The following is a 23,500-nucleotide window of genomic DNA, read 5'->3' as shown; positions in this document are numbered from 1 at the left end:
GAAGAGTATTGAAGCAAAGTAGTTTCATGCTTTCTGTCTGTATTTAGCTGGTTTTTTTTTCTGGCTTCTTCTTCTCTCTACCTTTAAATACACCATCTGAGACTTGGAAATGCTGATGTGTTTTAAGTCTTTGGTGAAGTTGATTATACACTTAACAACCAAATGCATTTTTTTAAGAGTAGTGTAACATAAAAATATATTTAACACAAAATCTACCACTGTAACCATTTTTAAGTGTACATTTTGGTAGTATTAGTTACCACATTCACAATGTTGAGTGCTCATCACCACTATACTGCAGTTTTAATTTGAAGCATGACTTTGTCATCTCTTTTGTGTCACTCCTGATCTGTAAATTCAACATAGTCCTTTCCTGGATTCAGTATTTGTATTTTTGAAATAGAGGTATTAATAACAGTATGTACAGAGCTTAACTTCAGCAGGTGCTGTGCAAGGCACAGTTGTAGCATTAGTTTTCTCATTATTTACGTGTCATCATTTGTTAGTGTCTCTTTTTCTTACTAGACATGTAAGGTCTGTGAGTGCTGGAGCTATCTGTTCTGTCATGTTTACAATTATATCTGTACCATCCCACACAGTGTTTGTCACTTAGTAGGCACTCATAAAGTTTTTGAACAAATGAAAATTCTTCATTGAAAAATTTTGTTTATTACGTTCTTTCTGTATACTTAATATGAAGTAGGCAAAATTTGTATTTACACATTAATATGGATTATAGGGCATGGCACATTCCAATGTCTAGTTTATTAGTAGAAATCAAAAAAAGGATTTGTATTTGCAATTTCATCTTGGAGGTATTAGAGCAGATTGTGTATTAAACAAGTGATTCTACAGAATTGGTAGCAGTAATCCTGAGCTTAAAGACTGTAGGTTAATTAGGATAACTTGACAGAAAGTAAGTTGATCAAATTTGAGAGTTGAAAGAATGTTCTAATAATTTATATTCAAATGTACTTCAAATATATCAGCAGGTAACAGATAGTTTAATCCAAACACCAGCCCATCAGTGGATTTTTTTTCTTTTTTTTTTCATCAGTGAATTTTATGGTTTACAGTAATGCTTTGGAGAAAGAAAACCAATAAAATGGTTTGGGGCTGTTTGGTTCTCTTACCCTATATTAAATATAATACATGAGTTTAAAATATAACCAACCTTTGTTGAAGATAAAAAGATATAGTTTATTAAAAATTAATCTAGGGGTTCCATTTTTCTTTTACAGTTACATTTATAAATGAATTCAGTAAAACCTTTATTTATTTAAAAATATGCTTTGCCCTGGCTGGTGTGGCTCAGTGGATTGAATGCTGGCCTGTGAACAGAAAGGTGGCTGGTTCAGTTCTCAGTCAGGGCATTTTACTGGGTTGCAGGCCAGGTCCCTAGTTGGGGGATCATTGAGGGCGGGTGAGAGGCAACCAGTTGTTTCTCTGGCACATTAGTGTTTCTCTTCCTCTCTTCTCCCTCCCTTCCCTTTCTAAAAATAAGTAAATAAAAATTAAAAAAATAGATGCTTAATCTGGGAACTTCTTTGTTGAGTGGTATTAGGTAAATAAACAGTAGTATTTTTCCTAACTGGCTTTTGGTTAAATGGAAGTAAAGGGGCAAAATACACAAACAAGAATTAGTTAGCAAGGAGTGTGTTCTTATGACAATAATACTCACAGTATGTCCTCTGACTTGGAAAGGTAAGGGCTCTTGATGTGTATTTGCAGAAAAACCTGTTCAGGCCTCTTTAAAAAATAAAATCTGCCTCCAGCAAAATATTTTTGGATCATATGGAAAGAGAAAAGAAAATGCCCTTTTTAACTGTCCATAAGCTAAAACTGGAGTTTGGTTTTGGGAACCAGTAATGGAAATTTTCTTATGTCCCATCAGCAAAATCTAGTACTGAGGGGTTATGGTGGCTTGTGTGTGTGTGTGTGTGTGTGTGTGTGCGCGTGCGTGTGTAGGAGAGCAAACAGACAGACAATGGATATAGGTCTCTGAGATGGACTTCCTCAACTGAAGAATAGAAAGAGGAATGCAAATGAGCAGGGAGAGAGGTGAGGTGGAGGAGGGGCAGAATCAGAAGAACAAAGAAAGACACCGCAGTCTTGGTTGTGTAAAGGCCACTTCTTTGTCTCTCCATCACTGCAGCCTGCCTGGTTTAGAGGCTGGTGTTCAGCCCTCCAGTGAGAGGAGCTGCCCGTGGAAAGGCGGCGGCGTCTGTGGTCTTAGTTCCTGCTCGGCTGATGGGAGTAGGGCGCGTCTCTGTTGGGCTCTGGAGTAGCAACAGCACAGATTTGCACGGAACAACTCCTCCTGTCATCATTTTTATTCCCGAATTATCATGTTTAGTTATTCAAATATATGCTGTTCTCAGCTACTTACAGATCAAGCAAGTAGCTTTTGTTTTTCTTCTTTCCTTCCTTTTTTTCCCATTCTTATTTCCATCTTGTTTGTTACTCTTCTTTATTTTCATCAAGCACACACATTTGAACATGATGGTTTCCATTTCCACTAGTAAGCATAGGAATTCCTCCTTACCTGGGAATGACTCCTACTCCCATTGTATAATGGTGACTATAAAGATGCTATATACATGTAACATTTAAAGATGCTATATACATGTAACAACATGGATAAATCTTAAGAACATAGTATTGAGTGAAAATAGGAAGTTGTAGAATGTCAAATGTGATACCATTTGCATTTCATTTTAAAATTGTAAAACAGTACGACCTCATTTTATAGAATCTAAAACACTGATCTGAGATATACCATTGTTTTAAATACCCAAAGAAAAGGGGGAAACCTGCAGATTAAATTGTAATGTAATGCTTTATTATGGGTTGTAAGATGCATCCCAATTTTAGACATGTTACATGTGAACAAAATATGGTCTTAGAATTGAAGACATAGATAAATATATTTTACTGGAACATGCTTATGTAATAAAAACATTTAAAAAGCATAGAAATACATAGCCACTTCAGGATGTGGTTTATCTCTATGAAGGGCAGGAGGAGGATAGAGGATAGGGCCACACAAGGGACTTCAACTCTGTAATTTATTTTAAAACACTTAAAGCACATATTGCAAAAGTTTAAAATCAAAGATGGTTGGTGACTTCCTATAATTTTCTGTATGCTGAAAATATTTTATAATGAAAAGTATATATTGAAAAGCTACATAAAACACAAGTTGCAAAAGCCTATATAGAGTGGATCATGTTTTATTTTCTATTTGGTTTTGTGTTCTTCCAGACTTTTTCTTATGTCTACCATACTGTAGCAATGGGTTTTTTTCTTGTCGGAAGGTGGGGGGCTTGCTGTGTTACATTTTTGGGTATGAATTAAAGGATGTATCGTGTACTAGTAATGATAAAAAGAAGAGAATGTCATAGAATAAACAAGATTGGCTGGCTGGGATTATTTCTTGCTGTTAATAGTAAGTAAATACTAAAAATATTTTTATATGTTCCTTTGATGTCATTTATCTGGTTACACCTTTATTCATTCTTTATGTCATTCATTCATTTATGATTATGAGTCATGTGGTATCTAGAGAGGAGCCAGGTCTTGAGAAAAAAATTATTATACAAATTGGACAAAAATAAGTACCATCATGCCTAGAAATCTAATAGACACTTTTGGTTCGCAGGCCCAAGCTCGATCCACTGAGCTACATCAGCCAGGGCTCTAATAGACACTTTTAAAGTAGGGTCATGAAGCTTACAAACTCTCTCTCTCTTTTTTTAATCATTTTACTGAAACCTAAAAAGAGTGTTTCAATTTTGCCTTCCTTATCACCAGATGAAAGGGCCAATAGTAGAATGTTTGCTTATTATGCCCTACCAGTGTGTCCAACTTTTTGGCATCTCTGGGCGACATTGGAAGAAGAGTTGTCTTGTGCCATACATTAAATACTCAAACACTAACAAAAACTGATGAGCCAAAAAAAGGTTTTAAGTAAATTTACAATTTTGGGTTGGGCCGCATTCATAGCCATCCTAGGCTGCATGCAACCCATAGGCCATAGGTTGGACACCTCTGCAAGCAGTAAGGAATCAAGGGCTGAAAAGGGTATTTGAGTTAACACACTACCTTAGGGCCCATTCACCTTCTACATCCATGAAAAAGGAATATTTTTCATATCCTGTAATACTATTTTAGTATCACACTTGGGGTTTTAAAAGTAGTTATTGTTAAATTAAAAAAATTAATTAGTAAGTCCATTAAAAATGCTGAATATGTATAGTCATACCTTTTGACTTGAAATCTTACTCCCTAGACAATTGATTGCTTAATGACTCATAAAATCCCCATTCAATGACACATGGAGATCATCAATACTATTACTGTAAGAAAGTATAACTTTGGAGGCAACTTAAACACCACCCACAATAAAATCAAGTAAATTATGGTCAAATAAATAATGAATATCTACTTTTGGGTTATGTTGAAACTGTAAATGATAACAGTTGCTATGTAGCAACATGGAAAATGTTTGATGGTGAAAAGAGCAGAAAATACTACATGAGTAGGACTAAAGATGTGCATAAAGGTGAAGAGAGATGAAGGGAGTAATGTAAAAACAAAAGGTTGCATTAGGATGGAAGAATTTTGAGTGAATTTCTCACCTCACCATTTGTAAAAAATTTTGTACTTATTTTTTTGGAGGAGCCAGGTTTTTAAAGAAAAATTTGAATGTCTCTTTAAGAAAATGGCTAATAGTAGGATGGGGGAATACTAGAAACCTAAAAGCAAGTGGCCCTTTTGAAGATAGAACTAAAACAGTTTAAGCCAGATTGCCTTTAGCAATGCATATACTGATTATTTATTTAATTTTGTCTTTTAGAAAAAGGTTGGCCTAGTGTAATTGTGTGGAAATCAGAATATTGCAGAGGATTGGTAAAAAAATTGGCAGGATCAAAGCCAACGTTACAGGCTTATTCTTTTAACTACGCAATAAACCAAATTTTTGGACTGTGTCTGCTTTAGTCAATATTTGATTATTTGCTTGCAATAATTAACATCCTCAACAGAGCCAAAGTCTGACCCTGAGATGGTAGAATCTTGACTAATTTTATTATTTACAGAAGTCCACCTTATCCTCCATTCATTTTCAATGGTTTTCTGTGCTCAACTACAGTCCGAAAATATAAATGGAAAATTCCAGTAATGAATAACAGGTGAGTTTTACACTGTGTGCTGTTCTGAATAGTGGGATGAAATCTTTTGCTGTTTTGCTTTGTCCCACTGGAGATTTAAATCATCCCTTTCTTGAGTGTCCCCACATAACCATGCTCAATATGCTGCCCACCTTTTAGGAGCTTATTAGTTATTTAGTAGCCATCTCGGTATCACAGTGCTTCAAGTAATATTTATAGTAGCCTAATGCTATGTCTCAAAGCTTATGTTATTTACCTCACTTCATCTCATCATGTCGATATTGTGTCGTCTCACATCACCACAAGAAAGATGAGTACAGTACAATAAGATATTTTGAGGGAGAGACCATGTTCATATAACTTTTATTATAGTATGTTGTTATATTCTATTTTGTTATTATTGTTTTTAATATATTTTATTGATTATGCTATTACAGTTGTCCCATTTCCCCCCTTCATTCCCCTCCACTCTGCACACCCCCTCCCACCCACATTCCCCCCTTTAGTTCATGTCCATGGGTTGTAAGTTCTTGAGCTTCTACATTTCCCATACTACTCTTGCCCTCCCCCTGTCTATTTTCTCCCCACTGTCTATGCTACTTCTTCTCTGTACCTTCTCTCCCCCTCTCCTCCTCCCACTCCCCTGTTGCTAACCCTCCATGTGATCTCCATTTCTGTGGTTCCGCTCCTGATCTAGCTGTCCTCTTAGTTTGCTTTTGTTTTAGGTATGGTTGTTAATAACTGTGAGTTTGCTGTCCTTTCACTGTTCATCTTTTTTTATCTTCTTTTTCTTAGGTAAGTCCCTTTAACATTTCATATAATAAGGGCTCGGTGATGATGAACTCCTTGAATTTGGCCTTATCTGAGAAGCACTTTATCTGCCCTTCCATTCTAAATGAAAGCTTTGCTGGATAGAGCAATCTTGGATGTAGGTCTTTGGATTTCATGACTTGGAATACTTCTTTCCAGCCCCTTCTTGCCTGTAAGGTCTCTTTTGAGAAATCTGCTGACAGTCTGATGGGAACTCCTTTGTAGGTGACTGTCCCCTTCTCTCTTGCTACTTCTAGGATTCTCTCCTTCATTTTAATCTTGGCTAATGTAATGATGATGTGCCTTGGTGTGTTCCTTCTTGGGTCCAACTTCTTTGGGACTCTCTGAGCTTCCTGGATTTCCTGGAAGTCTATTTCCTTTGCCAGATTGGGAAAGTTCTCCTTTATTATTTGTTTAAATAAGGTTTCCACTTGTCGCTCTTCCTCTTCCCCCTCTGTTACCCCTATAATTAGGATGCTGGAATGTTTAAAGATGTCCTAGAGGTTCCTAAGCCTCTCCTCATTTTTTTGAATTCCTGTTTCTTCATTCTTTTCTGTTTGGTTGTTTCTTCCTCCTGGCCCACTCCCTTGATTTGAGTCCCAGTTTTCTTTCCATCACTATTGGATCCCTGTGCAGTTTCCTTCATTTCACTTAGTGTAGCCTTCATTTTATCATCTAATTTGTGACTAAAATCAACCAGTTCTGTGAGCATCCTGATCACCAGTGTTTCGAACTGTGCATCTGATAGGTTGGTTATGTCTTGGTTGCTTAAAAGTATTGGCTCTGGGGCTTTGATTTGTTCTTCTGATTGAGCCATTTTCGGTCAGGTTGCACCTGTTATGTTGAGTGGTGGAGCCTTAGGTGTTCCCCAGGGCAGGGCAACCCAGTGGCCGGGTTGTGATGCTGTTTGTGGGGGTGGGGTCAGAGAGGGAGCAATGGTGCTTGTTCCTCTCTCTCTCAGATTTCAGTCTCCTCTGCTGCTTCCCACAAGCAAATTGGGCCCTTCTGGTGCTGGTTCCTGGGTGGGAGGGCTTGTGTATGTTCTAGGAACCTGTGGGTCTCTCCAGCAAACTCTCCTGTGAGTCTGGGAGCCTCTCCCGGCACCTCGACCCCCGAAAGTTTTTTCAGTTGGTGCTGTTAGGCTTTATTTCCCAACGCTGGGGCCCTGGGTTGCCTGGTCTGTCTCACTGCCTGTCTTTTTTTTTTTTTTTTTTTTTTTTTTTTTTAATCTTTAGAGGGTAAGGGAAGGAGAGAGGAGGGAGAGAAACATCAATGTATGGTTGCCTTTTGTGTTGGGAACTGGCCTGCAGGGAACCGGCCTGCAACCCAGGCATGTGCCCTGACTGGGAATCGAACTGCGATTGTCTGGTTTGCAGGCCCGAGCTCAATCCACTGAGCTACACCAGCCAAGGCTCACTGCCTGTTTTTTGCCTGGTTTATCTGCACTCAAATGTGTGCCTGTGGTCAGCCAGCCGTGCTTTGAGGGCCTCACTGCGTTTGCTCGACTCCTCCCCCCACCGATTCTGCTAACCACTGCCTCTTCCTGCCGTGACCCCTCTCCACTGGCCACCGACTCCACCCCTCTTACCGGTCTGGATGAATGGCTGGTTGTTGTTGGACTTTGGTACAGTTCAATTTTCTCTGTTCTGGTTGTGTTTTTGTTTCTAAATCTTTGTTGTTCATAAACTTGGTTGTCTGAGGAGGCACAGTATCTCCACCTATGCCTCCATCTTGGCCAGAAGTGTTATTATTGTTGTTAATCTCTTCCTGTTCTCAATGTATAAATTAAACTTCATCATAGATATGAATGTATATGAAGAAACATGGTATGTATAGGATTCAGAACTACCTGTGATTTCAGAACTACCCACTGGGGTCTTGGAATATATCCCTTGCGGATAAGGGGGGACTACTGTAAATAAAAACTGAGTCTTTTGAGGACATGAAGGATCATCTTTTCTCTCCATGTCTTTTTGATTTTAACATCACTACTGATTTATGGCTACCAAATAAAATGTCCCATAAACCATCTTGCCATCACAGGTAGAATGGGGCTGGCGATGATTGAGAGAATAGAAAAAGATCAATAGACTGAAAGAATTTTAGACTTTTAGGGCCTTGCTGACCAATTAATCCAGTCCCTTCACTTTATAAGATAAATAAATTTCAGAGACTCAGCAGTGAACCTATGTTTTAGCACTCCAAATCTAATGCCCTTTCTATTGTACTGCAAGGAAAGGGAGAGGAAAAAGAAGAATTGAGTCAAATTATTGATGTTTTAGGGGCTACTTTTTCAGGAAGGACAGAATGTTGGATTTGATGTAATGATCATCCTAAGTTTCAGTTTTTACAGATTACCATCCCCAAACAAAAATTGATGAAAGACTCAGACATTTCACCAAAGAAGAATGACAATAAACATGAAAAATATGCAAAGTAATTTAAGAAATGTAAATAATAAAGCAAATGCACATTGCTATCTGAATGTAAAACATTTACATACAAACTTTGTTATATTCATACCATTAACCTAATAGGGCTTCTTGTTGACAATCTGCTCGAATTTTAGGAATGTAATTATAATGGGAAAAAACTGAAGCAAGTGGCAAAAAAAAAGTACAACCTGGTCAATATATTTCATGAATGTTGTAGCTTTAAACCCTTTTTATGCATTTTCTCAGTCCCATCGATGGCACCAATCCGTGAAGGATCTCAGGTAGTGTTTGCTGACAGTGAACCACTAACAAGGAAGCTGTGAAGGGCACAAAGAAATTGAGAATAGTTATCAGCACCTAATTTAATTTACTTTCCTCTCCTTACCCACAAACCAGAGAAACTGGATTAGATTTGACTAAGGAAACAAAGCCCCAGAAAATCAAAGCAAAAAATAAGAATGATCTGAACAGGAGTGGGACCAAGCAAACAGTTCCTGGAAAAGACGGTCACTTTGCTGTGACTCTGATGCCAAATTTGGTTCAGCAAAGGCAAGATTAAGGGGACTGAGTGGTAATCTGTCCTTGACAGACTCTTTTGCTTTTACAGATGATGTTATAATGAATTTTTATACATACAAATTATTCACATATGTTGGTAAATTTGTAGATATATTACCTGAAAGTGAAAATTATGAATCAAAGGGTATGTGTTTTTTTTCAAAGTTTTAGAACCTTTTTATTTAGGAATAAAGTTGCAAGAGTAAGAATAGTATAAAGAATACCTATAAATCCTTTTTTACCTCTTGTTAACATTTTACTCCATTTGCTTAATCTTTTCTGCTTGCTCTCTCGTGGGTGTTTGTATATATGTGTATACACACATATTTGAGAAGAAATTTTCTGATACTTAAAAGTAATAAATTGTTGAAAATATTTTTATACTTTAAGTTGAAGCAAAGTAAATGCCAATTGGAATTTGTTATTATGTGTATATCTCTAGTTCAGAATGACTGAAAAAAAAAAGGACTCAGACACAGTGATTTTGGATTTGTATTATATTGGGTTGGCCAAAAAGTCTGTGTGGCTTTTTCCCATAGAATAAAAACACATTTTTTATTTTCACCAATAACTTTATCCATTTGAATATTTTGAGTAAGTTAGCTATCTCTCATGTGGTATAATGTGGATTATTCTTAGTTAATGTCTTGATTTGTCTCTGTCAACTTCAACTGGTCTCCCTGACCATGAAGCATCGTCCAGTGAGAAATCCCCAGCACAGAACTTCAGAAACCACTTTTGACACACGTTCGATCAGTCACCGTACCTTCTCCATGAAGTGTAACTTCGATGCCTGTTAGACTGCCCACCAATAGAACTCCTTTCTCCACAGTGGGCTGGTGGGAAGGCACCCTGGCCTTTTATCTCACTGTGCTCTTTAAAGTTTCCACGGCACAACTGACATCCTTCAGCTGCAGCTCTTCCATGCAGACTTAGCACTTGGCTTAGGTAAGGGCTCTTGTTACCCGGTTCTGATCAAGTCCGCACACAGCACAGGGTCTGCTTCCTGCTTCCCCAAACAGAACTGGTAGGTTCTGTTTTAGGCAGTTTTGCATGGCTGGAATTCACCCTCAGGTGTTGTCACCCATGTCCTAGGAGGAGTGCTGGGAGTAATTGCTAGGTACTGCTTTTGGTGTTCACTGCCAGTTCATCATTACTGAGAATCATCCCACCTGGAAAATAAATATTGCCTCAGCAGTTCACAGCATAATAGTTTTACACTTGGCTTTCACTCACATGTTGCATATGAAGTTTCCTTCTGAGATCAGTGTGCTTTGGAAGCTTAGTATGATCTGGATCTTATTTACTCTCCACGTATATTTTTATCCTCAGGTGGTTCCTTCAGACTCTAGACCATTCCTCCCACCTGTCATCATCCTATGAGGCTGACTTCTGCCTGGTTCCACAGTAACTTTGCTTTTGTACTGTTATTTCTTCTCTTTACCCATGTTTGCTTTCCCTGTCAAATATTCTGTCATGAGCAACTGATAATCCCAACGTAAAGGTCCAGGATGTTTTAATGCTTTCAGGGAAGTCTCTTCAGATTACAACAGCATAAAACAATCCTTTCCCTTTCAGCCTCTTGTTGCTTACTGCATCAATTATTTATTTACTTGTGTAATTCATGTCCCTGCTCAGGTATGTGTTGGTGGAGCTTTGAGACTGTGGCTGCCTTTGGAGAAGGATCTGTGTCTGATACTAGCCTTTTTCCTCGGCGTTTAATTCCGTGAGGACTAAATTGAGGGGCGGGAGTCCGGGAAACCTACTGGCTGGAGACCTGTTGCTCCCTCAGTTATTTGGTTCACCATCTGAGCCGAGAGCCAGGGGGTGACAGTAACTTTGATTCTGTTGTTTTCTGATAGACTAATTATAGTAAAAGTTCCCAAATATTCTGACATAGGTTGAGGGACAAACAGGAGTCTGAGTTGGAGCCCCTTGTCACAGGTGGTTTCCCTGAGGTGCTGGATTGGAGTCTCTGCTCTTTCATACCAACTCTGTGACACTCAGCTCAAGGGGTCCTTCCACTCCTAAATTTCCTCCCGAAGGAGGCGCCAGTGCAAACTAGGTTTTACATTTTGTTACCATCAGGAAGACACTGGCTTCAGTCACATACCTCTCCCCTTTTTCCCCTTTTAAAATCTCCAGGAAGTCCCATAGTTGGGGGTCAGTACTAGATCAGAAGAAGCAGGAAAGTTCACCAGTCAGAGGTGGGAAAGGTTGAAAAGTCACATTAACTGTGGCCTTTCATTAATAGAAGGAGCCAAGCAAACTCGTTCTGAGGTCCCAATGAAAATTGCTCTAAATCCAGGATGATTTTATCCTATGATATAAGATGGAGTGATTCTTGGTTGGCTGGGGGCTGGCTTTCTAGATGCTATGAAGTAAGTAAACTTTGGGTGCAGAATTGGCCAAAGTAATACAAAGGATCCTATGTGGTCAGCTCTTCTCGAATTAGGGCCTGTTATCTGCTTATTATGAGCCTAGTTATTTGGGGTTGGTTGATGGCTGAGAAATGAGCTTTTGTACTTACAGTTTGAAAAAAAAACTTAAAAAATTTTTTTATTCTCCCTAGTAGAATTCCTTTCCTTCATTGAATTCCTAAAACTTTATTCTAACTTAGGTTTTGGAGTAGTAATAATTCTTAGTGTGATCTTTAGTATGATATAAAAATAAATCTCTGCCCTGGCTGGTGTAACTCAGGGGATTGAGTGTGGGCCTGTGAACCAAAGGATTGCAGTTTGATTCCCAGTCAGGGCACATGCCTGGATTGCAGGCCAGCTCCTGGCAGGGGATGCATGGGAGGCAACCATACATTTCTCTCCCTCTCTCCTTCCCTTCCCCTCTAAAGATAAACAAATAAAATCTTTAAAAAAAATAAATAATAAATCTCTGAAAACATAAAGTAGAAAGTGTTCTTTATAGACTTCTGGCCAAGATGGAGGCATAGATAGTTACTCTTTGCTTCTTCGCACAACCAGAAGAAGAACAACAAATTTAAAAACAAAAAACAACCAGAACTGCCAGAAAGTTGAACTCTGTGGAAATTTGACAACTAGGGAGTTAAAGAGGAAACATTCATCCGGATAGGTAGGAGGGGTGGAGACGAGCAGCTGGAGTGGAGATGATGTGTGGCAAGGTGATGGACTGGGCAGGTGAGGCAACCTCTGGAGGACTGGGTGGTCCCACATCCGTGTGCAGATAAGCCAGGAGGAGCAACTGGGGAGCAAGACAAACCACACAACCCAGAGTTCCAGAGCAGGAAACTAAAGTCTCCAAACCTCTGGCTGTAAAGACCTATGGGGGTTGTGGTAGTGGGAGAATGTCCTAGCTTCACAGGAGAGTTCACTGGAGAGACCCTTGGAGTCCTACAATGTACACAGCCCACCCACCCAAGAATCAGCATCAGAAGGGCCTAATTCACTTGTGGGTGATGGGGTAAGTGACTGAAAGGGGAGTGAGAACCAAGTGGCATTTTTCTCTTTCGTACTCCTCCCCCACATGCAGTGAAGTGGGTTGCCCCACCCTGGTGAATACCTAAGGCTCTGCTCCTTACAACAGGTGCACCAAGAAGAAATATGGCCCAAATGGAAGAACAGATTGAAACTCCAGAAAAAGAACTAAGCAGTGAGGAGATAGCCAACCTATCAGATGCAGAGTTTAAAACACTGGTAATCAGGATGCTCACAGAAATGATTGAGTGTGGATGTAAAATAGAAGTAAAGGCTACGCAAAGTGAAATAAAGGAAAATATATGGGGAACCAAGAATGAAGGGAAGAAAACTGGATTCAGTTAAACAATTTGGAACAGAAGGAAGAATTAAACATCCAACTGGATTGGAATAAAGAAACAAGAATTCAGAAAAATGAGGAGAGTCTTAGGAACCTCCAAGACAACTTTAAACATTCCAGCATCCGAATCATAGGGGTGCCAGAAGGAAAAGAGGAAGAGCAAGAAATGGAAAACTTATTTGAAAAGAATAATGAAGGAGAACTTCTCCAATCTGACAAAGGAAATAGATTTCCAGGAAGTCCAGGAAGCTCAGAGAGTGCCAAAGAAATTGAACCCAAAGTGGAACACATCAAGGCACATCATAATTAAATTATCCATGGTTAAAGATAAGGAGAGAATATTAAAAGCAGCAAGAGAAAAGGAGACAGTTACCTACCAAGGAGTGCCCATAGGACTGTCAGCTGATTTCTCAAAAGAAATCTTGCAGGCAAGAAGGGGCTGGAAAGAATTATTCCAAGTTATGAAATGCAAGGACCTACATCCAAGATTGCTCTGTCCAGCAAAGCTATCATTTAGAATGGAAGGGCATAAAGTGCTTCCCAGAAAAGGTAAAGGTAGCTCACCAAGTTACCTTTATTACATGCAATGTTAAAGGGACTAAGAAAAAGAAGATCAAAACTATGAACAGTAAAATGACAACAAACTCAACACTATCAACAATCGAACCTAAAAAAACAAAATCAAAAGCAAACTAAGCAAACAAGTAGAATAGGATCACAGAAATGAAGATCACATGGAAGGTTATCAGTGGGGAGGGGGAGAGCGAGAACAGGGAATAAGAAGCATAAATGGTAGGTACAAAATAGATAGGGGGAGGTTAAGAATAGTATGGGAAATGGAGAATCCAAAGAATTTATTTGTATGACCCATGGACATGAACTAACAGGGGGAATGCTGGTGGGAGGGGGATCCAGGGCAAAGGGGGGATATAGGGGAGAAAAGAAATGGGGCAACTGTAATAGCATAATCAATAAAATATACTTAAAAAATATTCTTTATAGACTTTCTTAGGAAAAACAAATGTTTATAAACTGTTTAATAACTGTTTGTTTTTCCTACCTCTACGATTTCACCCATTAATAACTGTCAGAGTTCAAGTTCAGTTATTTGCACAGTATCTTGAGATTTTCCTCCCTGTTAATTAGTAAGACTTTGAATCATAAATGCTGATGGCTAAGTGGCAGAGTTCATTAAAGATAGTTATACTTTAACCATAGTACTGCTATATTGGGAGAATGAAATAAAATTAGAAAAATATTTTATTAAAATATTTTCCATTTTAATTTTAACATAAAAATTAATTTTAATCTTGAATTATTATTTACTTTTGTTTCTAAATTCCTGAGCGTGATCTAAATAGATCACGAAATATGTAGAGACTTATAATTCAAAGATGTTCCTGCTTCTATAACTAACCACACTAAAGCTCACATTATTAACCTTAAAAGCAGTGTTATTAAATTACAGAGAATTAAACAGTTCATCTCCAGGTCTAATGGGAGTAGTTTGGGGTCAGCCATTGTAGAAATAATAGTATGTTTTGTTAAATGATGTGTGTGGTTATGGAATGGTTATCACTTACTTCCCACGAAATTTCTGGAAAGTTATGTTTTTCAAAAACCAGGACACATTTACAGCAAGATGTTAAGATTAGACTCATTAAAAAACTGTGTGACTTGATGAGTTCATCAACAAACTACTCTCTCTAGGTCTCGTCAAACTGCCCTTGGGATCCCTTTGCCTCCGCCACGTTTTCTCGATAAGAAGGGAGTACAAGTTTTTAAATTGTTATATGGTTAAATAATTTTTTACAACTCTCTTCAATCCAGAATAGCACGAAAAGTTTATATTTATACTGTATATTTGCTTTTAGAATTGCTTTGAATTGGTGTATAAAAAATGTAAAATCTGTCTACTGCTTTATAGTTTCTGGTGTGTTTATACACAAATAACACCCTTAATACTAACTTGACCAACATGGAGGATGATATTATTATTATCCTTCTTATTGTACAGATGAGGAAATGAGGCTCAGATTGACTAGGTATACAACAGGAGGTACCTGGAGAACTAAGATGCAACCTGTGTCTTTGGACTTCAAGCTCCATGTTCCTTCTGCTGCTGTGCACTGAATATTTACATTATAAATTCTTTGTGAAGATGGGCATGGCAGTTAGTAACTTGAATTAGTAGTGGCTTTATTCAGATACAGACACGTGCATATATTATTGTATATATTTAAATGTACATAATGTTTGTCGTAAATGTCAGAATTATAATCAGTAGTGCCTTATTTTTAGAGTTGAGAACTGCTTATTTTAGTGGGAATTATCTTAAACCCCTAGATTAAGAGATTTTGAAGACTATTCAAAACAGTGTTATAGACTGGCTGTTACCTCTCTCTCCTTTTTCTTCCCATGTGATGAATGAGGATCCAGTGTGCTAGTGTTTAGTTATAACAGTGATGCTGACTTCACCAGGAGTATTTTCTTGGCATTTATACATCCTCTTTTCAACACTAACCTTTTGGTTAGCTTGTTCCTATACTTCATTCATACTTAGGCAGTTGCTGCTGAAGGATAGGTGGGTAAAACATGCATTGAATTATGTTGAAATATACTCACATCTAGCGTCAACTCATGCTAATACTGCCAGCTGTGCCAGTTATGAAGTATGAGATTAAAGAACTTTGCTTATTACATTTCTTTTTTACTTAGTTGGGTTCATGTTAGGTAGTTGGTGACTATTTAGGATACTGTAATACATCTGTATAGCTCTGGATACTTTTAAGTATTTTTATATATTTTCTCCTCACAATAAACCTGTTAAGACTAGTGAAATGACATGGTTATTATTGTATTTCAAATGAAGAAACCTGACCTTGAGGTAGTATAGCACCGTGGTTAAGAATATGAGTTTTTGTGTTCTTATATATTCTTTTATGAATGAGACCAGAATCCTGAGAGACGTTACAGCAAATTCATCTCTAAGCCTCAGTACCCTAATCTGTATAACGTGGGAACCTTGTGAGGTGGTTGGAGAGTTTAAATGAGATAGAGTAGAAAGTCTGTAGAAGAGTGGACAGTCAATGTAGTAGGCAGTCCGTAAGTACTGGGTAGCATTATCATCAGAGGTTATCACTCATTTATTTTAACTCAGTAGAAATTCAGAGCCCCTTCTCTGTGCTAATCAGTGAGACATGATGGTGAACTAGATAGATAGGGTCCTTACTCTGATAGAATTTACATTTTAGTGGTAGAAATGGTAAATGAGTCAATAAGAATTTCATGGAAATTCTTTGAAGAAAGTAAAAGGAAAGGGGACAGTATTTGAAAAAGGCCTTCTTAGTTTGGGAAGTCCTGTTGGAGACAGTGGTGTTTGATCTCAGACCCAAGTGTCCATCACCACAAGCAGGTCTGGCAGAACAGCTTTCCAGGAGGAGGAAAGCACAGTGCAGAGGCTGAGAGGCGGGCAAGGGTGGCTGGCACAGAACAGGAAGATGTCTTGTGTGGAGAGGCGGCGGAGTGGCCGGATTGCGTGGGGTTTGCAGGCCTGGGTAAAGAGTTTGGGTTCCTTCCAAGTGTGGGGTTTGGGGCACGGGAGAGATGTGTCCAACTTTGGGCAAACATTAGGCCAGGTGCTATGAAGGAAACAAAAATATGGGCAAAACATTTCTTTGTTCCTGTAAACAAAAGTATAGGGGAAGCATTTCTTTCTCCCTGTATAGTCTTTGGCATCATAAAACTCATGCCTGGCACAGGAGCAGTTAGAGCCCTGTGGTGCTCCAGCTGGCTGCCCTTAATGTGATAATGGATTTTCTTTGTCACGTATTCTCCCTGCAGTCATCTCTGAAGTTATCTGTTGACAAATCTGTTTTTCTGCCAGTCTAAGGGGTGTGGAGGGTGGAGGCTGCGTGAGGGAAAGGATAAAGAGACCGCTTCTGAACACTGGATACAGAAGAGAGATTTCGAAGTATTGGGGTGGAGGGAAAATGCAAGGTCCTGTCGTGCACAGAGGTGTCTAAACTGTGGCTCTTTAAGGTGCATAGGCGGGCCCACACAGGCTGGGTCACGACTCTCCCAGGTTGGTGAGCCCGGGCTGCGCAAGCCCAGATACTGCCGCCTTGCCTTGGCTTTGTAGCCTAAGACTGTTTATTGGCAGCTTTTCTCATTTTGACTGAGGGCAAAAGGGTTAGTGATACCCTTTTATTCTCCAAAAAGGTTCCAGTCCTTTGTAAGTCTGTTTCTTTTAATTATCCCATCAGTTTAATGTTAGTCAATTAACATTATAATAGTTATATATAATTATTATTGTAGTAGCTAACATTTATTGAATGCTTACTGAGAGCTAGTTACAAGCTCTTTTACCTACATTATTTTACCAGTCCTTAAACCCTCTGAGGTAGGTACAATACTACTATCCTTCCCAATTTACTGATGGGGAAAATGAGACACAGCGAGGTTAATTGATCTGCTTGTGGTCCCAGAGCAGGTCAGGGAAGCCAGGGCTCAAACCCATGCTTAACTGTGGACTGAAGACTGTCCTTAATCGCATCTTCACACTCTTCTGTCCAGTACTTATTGGTTATGTATGGGCTGATAAGGAGGGCGCTGGTGGTCTTCTTCTATTGGGGAAAGTAGACTAGCTAATCAAGACAATACCAGTTAGTTTTTTTAAGAAGAAATATATCATTCTTTTTTTTTTTTTTTTAGATGGAAACGTTTTTATATAGCATTGTTAGAACTGGGAAAACTGTGCCAGGAAATAAAAATATTATGTTAACATTTATTGCTTAATTGTCAAATATATTTTGGAAAACTAGGATTTTTGTTGCGAAATGTTTTTTTAAATGTATTTTATTGATTATGCCATTACAGTTGTTCTATTCCCCCCTTCATTCCCCTTCACCCTGCACCCCCGCCCCCACCATTCCCCCCATTAGTTCATGAACACATGTCTCAAGTTCTTTAGATTCTATATTTCCCATACTATTCTTGCCCTCCCCCCTATCTATTTTCTACGTACTGTGTATGCTTATTCTCTGTACCTTCTCTCCCCTTCTCCTCCCACTCCCCTGTTGCTAACCCTCCATGTGATCTTCATTTCTATGATTCCGTTCCTGATCTAGCTGTCCTCTTAGTTTGCTTTTGTTTTAGGTGTGGTTCTTAATAACTGTGAGTTTGCTGTCCTTTCACTGTTCATCTTTTTTATCTTCTTTTTCTTAGGTAAGTCCCTTTAACATTTCATATAGTAAGGGCTTGGTGATGATGAACTCTTTGAATTTGGCCTTATCTGAGAAGCACTTTATCTGTCCTTCCATTCTAAATGAAAGTTTTGCTGGATAGAGCAATCTTGGATGTAGGTCTTTGGATTTCATGACTTGGAATACTTCTTTCCAGCCCCTTCTTGCCTGTAAGATCTCTTTTGAGAAATCTGCTGACAGTCTGATGGGAACTCCTTTGTAGGTGACTGTCCCCTTATCTCTTGCTGCTTCTAGGATTCTCTCCTTCATTTTAATCTTGGCTAATGTAATTATGATGTGCCTAGGTGTGTTCCTTCTTGGGTCCAACTTCTTTGGGACTCTCTGAGCTTCCTGGATTTCCTGGAAGTCTATTTCTTTTGCCAGATTGGGGAAATCCTCCTTTATTATTTGTTCATATAAGGTTTCCACTCGTGGCTGTTCCTCTTCCCCTTCTGGTAGCCCTATAATTTGGATGTTGGAACGTTTCAAGATGTCCTGAAGGTTCCTAAGCCTCTCCTCATTTTTTTGAATTCTTGTTTCTTCACTCTTTTCTGTTTGGTCATTTTTTTCTTCCTTCTGGTCCACTCCTTTGATTTGAGTCCCAGTTTCCTTTCCATTACTATTGGTTTCCTGTGCATTTCCCTTCATTTCACTTAGTTTAGCCTTCATTTGTTCCTCTAATTTGTGACTAAAATCAACCAGTCTGTGAGCATCCTGATGACCAGTGTTTTGAACTGTGCTTCTGCTAGGTTGGCTATCTCTTGTTTGCTTAGATTTATCAGCTCTGGGGCTCTGAGCTCTTCTTGAGCCATATTTTGATCTGTTCATGCCTGTTATGTATGAGGAGTGGAGTCTTAGTTGTTCACCAGGGTGGGGCCACCCAGGTCGCTGGGTTGTGATGCTGTATGTGGGGGCGGGGTCAGAGAGGGACAATGATAGTACCCTCTGCCACTTCCCACTGCTGGGGCCTATGCGGTTTATCTCACTGCTGGCTCCTTTACTGGTTTATCTGCGTGCAAATGTGTGACCTCGGTCAGCCCTCAGTGGGTCCCACTGCCTTGCACCCTCAGTGGGTCCGCCCGCTACTCCACACTTGGGATCTGCCCACGGCTGCTGGCATACCTGGGTTGCGCGCCTGGGTCGGTCTGGTGGATCTTTCCTCCCTGACCCCATTCTGCTGCTGGCTCTGCCCCTCTTACCAGTTTGGCCGAAGGGTTTGTTGTCAGACTTCCATATAGTTCAATTTTCTGTGGTTTGGCTGCGTTTTTGTTGCTAAAGCTTTGTTGTTTTTAAACTTGGTTGTGCGAGGAGGAACAGTGCTTCCACCTACGCCTCCATCTTGGTGGAAGTTCTCATTCTTCTTATGTATTTCTTTTTATATGTATGCAGGGGGTGTCCAGCCTGTGGGCCACATGCGGCCCAGGATGACTATGAATGCGGCCCAACACAAAATCATAAATTTACTCAGAACCCTTTTTTTTTTTCTGATTGGTTTTCATTAGTGTTTGTGTATTTAACGTGTGGCCCAGGGATGCCAAAAAGTTGGACATCCTGAGCACTCTGTTCTGAAGAGTTCCACTTGTATACCATTAAGTGAAATGCAGTGGGGGAGGGCATTTATTGAGCAGCAAACGAGATGTGTTATCCCTTGTAGAAAGGGGCTTAACCAGTGACAGATTGTGAATATTACCTCTTTGGTATTACCTCTTCTATTATAAAACAATATAATATTAATAATAATGAAAAATTTACAAATCAAGAAAGAGTTTTCCTCCAAATTAACATTTTTTATTTTTTCACATTCACTTCCAGTTCTTGTGTTTATTTGTGTATAATTTGTACATACTTATAGAGTGTTAATTTTTCACTTAATGTTAAGTGATAACAGGCTTTAAAGTTAAGCAGTAAGTCTGTCCAGTGAAAAGGAAAAGACTGGAATATGAAAAGGCCACAGGGCATTCATAATCAGTTGATGTGATGTCTCTGAGGCAGCCACATCAGTTTTGGAGCTGGCCTTGGAAGGAGCAGCTGTATTTTTGGACCCTGGAAAGTCTTCACCTTTCCATGCAGCCTGTGAGGCTCCCAAGGAAGTCAGGGGCAGTGGAAAAATACAGTGATTTGCAACGGATGTGAAACTAGCAAGCTGCTTGAGTTCATTGTTGCAAAAGAGGGAAAATATTCCCTGCCTGATAGGGCACTTTGAAGGTAAAGCTTTAGTGAGTAGGTAGTGAGTGCATCATTGTTTGTCAGAATTATCAATAGTTTGCTCTTTTCAGAGGCTGTATTAGTTACTTACTGGTTATAAAAACAGGTTTATCAGACTGAAAGAACAAAGTACTTGACAAATACTATTTGTGATAAATATGTTATTCTGTATTTAAGTTTAATTCAAAGTGGTTTTTAAATTTCAAGTTTGTGTAACTACAGACTGGCCATATCGCATTAAAAGTCAAGTCTTCCATGATCTAACTCCAAATACACTAAGGATGGAATAGCATATTCAGGCTCTTTACTGATCACTCCCCTATCTAATTGCCCTTTTCTCTTGTGCATCTGGATGTGACAAGACGTAATTTGAGTGAAAGGCAAAGGCACAAAGTGGACATCCTGTTAAACCAGTTCAAAAATGGCCTGAGACAATTGATAGAGACACTTGTTTCCTCTTTTCTACCTTATAAAATAAATAAAATTCAATATATATATATTTTTTTGCACATAGATGATCTGTTGAGGTCATCTCACACAGCTAGTACCTGGGAACATAATTTATACAAACTAGAGTTCCAAAATCAGGTTTTATGTTAAGTTTAGGCCACTATACTTTAAATTAAGGATGCCTACATTGAAATTATGAGCTGGGATATTTAGTTATGAGACACGTCATTATATCAGAGTATGTAGTTTGCATTAAAATGCTTCTTTATGGGCCCTGGCTGGTGTAGCTCAGTGGATTGAGCGCGGGCCTGCGAACCAGACAATCGCGGTTCGATTCCCAGTCAGGGCACATGTCTGGGTTGCAGACTGGTTCCCTGCAGGCCAGTTCCCAGCAGGGGGCGCATGAAAGGCAACCATACATTGATATTTCTCTCCCTCTCTCCTTCCCTTCCCCTCTAAAGATAAATAAAATAAAATACTTCTTTATGTGTGCTCTCAGACTTTCCCCCTTCCTTTTGTCATAACAAAAATGTGAGACATATTGGTGCTGGAAGGTATATATAGGCCAGGGGGGATGTGTTCTGACAGCACAGTGATATTTCCTGGGGAGCAGACCTTCCCGTCAGGTTCACATAAAGGCTTTGTTCTTTGTGATAGAAACTTGTTTTTTTATGTGTGTGTGACAGTCTTCAGTGAACCCATTTACTGACATGTGGCCATTTCCTTTGTCTTTACATGTAAATAGTACCCAGAAAGAAGCATCTTTCCCCAAGCCATTGTTTTGGTGCTCTCCAGCTGAGTAGCTACTGTGGTACTCTCAGCTCTGGACATCCTGGTGTACCTGTAGAGCTGCCTCGTGGCCTGGCAAACACTACATCTGTCCTCAGGGAGGCTGCAGCCTTGCCAGGCAGAGAGGCCACTCACGTTTGCTGATGCTGTTTGCCAGGGACCTCGTTTCTGAGGGTGCACATCCTTCCTGCTTCCCTTCTTGGACCCCAGACTTGGAATGGGTTCCATGTAGCCATATCCATGCTCCTGCCTGCCCATCTCTGCTCTGATGGAATGCACTAGGGTGCTAGAGCAGCTTTTTCCCACAAGGATAACCTAGCTAGCTAATCAAGACAATACCTTTTCCCCTGTGGGAAAAAGGTTATCCTTGTTTTGTTGTTTAAGATTTTATTTATTTACTTTTTAGAGAGAGGGTAAAGGAGGGAAAAAATAGAGGGAGAGAAACATCAATGTGCAAGATACATTGATCGGTTGCCTCTTGCACATCCCCAACTGGGGAACTTGGGTCATGACCCAGACACATGCCCTGACTGGGTGAATCTGCAGCCTTTTGGTTTGTAGGCCAGTGCTCAATCTACTGAGACTCTCTGGCCAGGGAGGATAACCTGTTTTTTAATAGGCAGCAATGTATAATAGGTAAGAGCATGCTTTAAACTGCCTGGGTTTGAATCCTGTCAGGGTTATTTACTATTCATGCAATATTGAGCAAGTTACTTAATTTTTCTGTTTTTTTAGGTAAGAAGGGGATACTAATAATTCCCTCCTCATATGTATTATGAGGATTAAATTAGATAATATTTATAAAACATTTAGAACTATGGCATGTGGAAAAGTGGTAAACATTATATAAGCATAAAGTAAAACAAATACTTTTTTTCTAACTATAAAAGTTATAACTAACACTGTAGAAGACTTAGAGAATCCAGAAAAGCTATATTACTGAGTAAGAGGTGGAAGGAGTAAGTAAATGGGGCGGGCAGGACGGCAGGAGTGCTGTTTCAGTCACGAAGGTGCGTGACGCCAAGGAGCTGAGACTCGAGTCTGGTCTTTGAGCCTCGAGCCTGGTCTTTGAGCCTTGAGCCAGGTTGTCTTATTCATCATGATGCTTTGCTTGTTTTTCCAGTTTCTACATCTTGCACCCACTATGGCTAAATCAGTAAATTTAGTGTATTTGATGAAGGAATACAGCGAGCTGGCCTTGAGCTAGCACTCTACCAACCTGCTCTGTGTCCTTGGGGAGATTTACTTAAGCTTTGTGAGCCTCGGGTTTCCTACCTCTGAAGTGGAGTTTAGTGTTTCTGGCCTGGCAGAGTTGCTGCAAGGATTAAAGAACATATGTATATGTAAAGCCCTTGACCTTGTATCTGGTGGCCAGGGTGCTGTTTGGGTGTTCTTTTCCCTTGGGTACTTCCTACCTCTCCTAACAGTGCTGGAGGTGATGTAGATAGGTCTCTGGTTGCGTCAGGGAAGGACGATTCTGGAGACTTGTGTGGCTTGACTCAAATCCTTCAAAATTTGAACTCATATATAAACAAAGTGAGCATACTGATTCCATCTCACCCATACTTTATACCAAGTTGAGTTAGAAGAGTTATAATGTCCATCTGAGTCTTGTATCGTGGCCTTCTGAGATGTCTTTTTCCTTTTCATTTTCTTCCTCTTTTACTGTGAAATGCAACCTATGTACAGAGAGGACAAAAACATGCCTATATATATATAGTTTGAAGGATAATTGTGAACACCTTTCTGAAGAAACAGAACACTGCCAGCCCGGACTGTTTTTAAAGCACAGTGGAGTTCTACATATCTTACATCTCACCAGTGTTAAAATATGCTGTCTTGGTAAATAAGCCTTCATAGCAACAAAATTAAGAAATGGGTAAAGCTGTGGTTTAAAAATCTGAAAACCAGCAAAATATCAAAGATAGGCTATGATTTTTGAATGAGTAATAAAGTAAAATAAAGACATTTATAAAATTACTTCGTAATTCTATAAAATTATTTACCTTATTTTAACAAAAATCGCTATATTATTATAAGCCAGATATTT

At 39.3% G+C, this 23,500-nt stretch overlaps 1 protein-coding gene across 6 annotated transcripts in view; it reads left to right on the top strand.

Moving 5' to 3' along the window:
* Positions 1-23,500, top strand: part of SLC16A10 (solute carrier family 16 member 10) — a 124,582-nt gene that overhangs the window by 22,925 nt on the left and 78,157 nt on the right. The window contains exon 2 of one of the 6 annotated variants that reach the window (XM_053664748.1): positions 5,100-5,192. The exons of the other annotated variants lie outside the window; for them this stretch is intronic. Within the exon in view, the coding sequence (XP_053520723.1) occupies positions 5,182-5,192 (11 nt within the window). The 5' untranslated portion in view covers positions 5,100-5,181. The remainder of the gene's footprint in view (positions 1-5,099; positions 5,193-23,500) is intronic. 6 annotated transcript variants of the gene reach the window in all.

The sequence above is a fragment of the Artibeus jamaicensis genome, unplaced genomic scaffold (assembly GCF_021234435.1).
Source record: "Artibeus jamaicensis isolate MK-2021 breed Jamaican fruit bat unplaced genomic scaffold, CSHL_Jam_final contig_387, whole genome shotgun sequence".
NCBI lineage: Eukaryota > Metazoa > Chordata > Mammalia > Chiroptera > Phyllostomidae > Artibeus > Artibeus jamaicensis.
The sequence above is the reverse complement of the archived record's forward strand: the minus strand, read 5'-3'. Positions and strand labels throughout refer to the sequence as shown.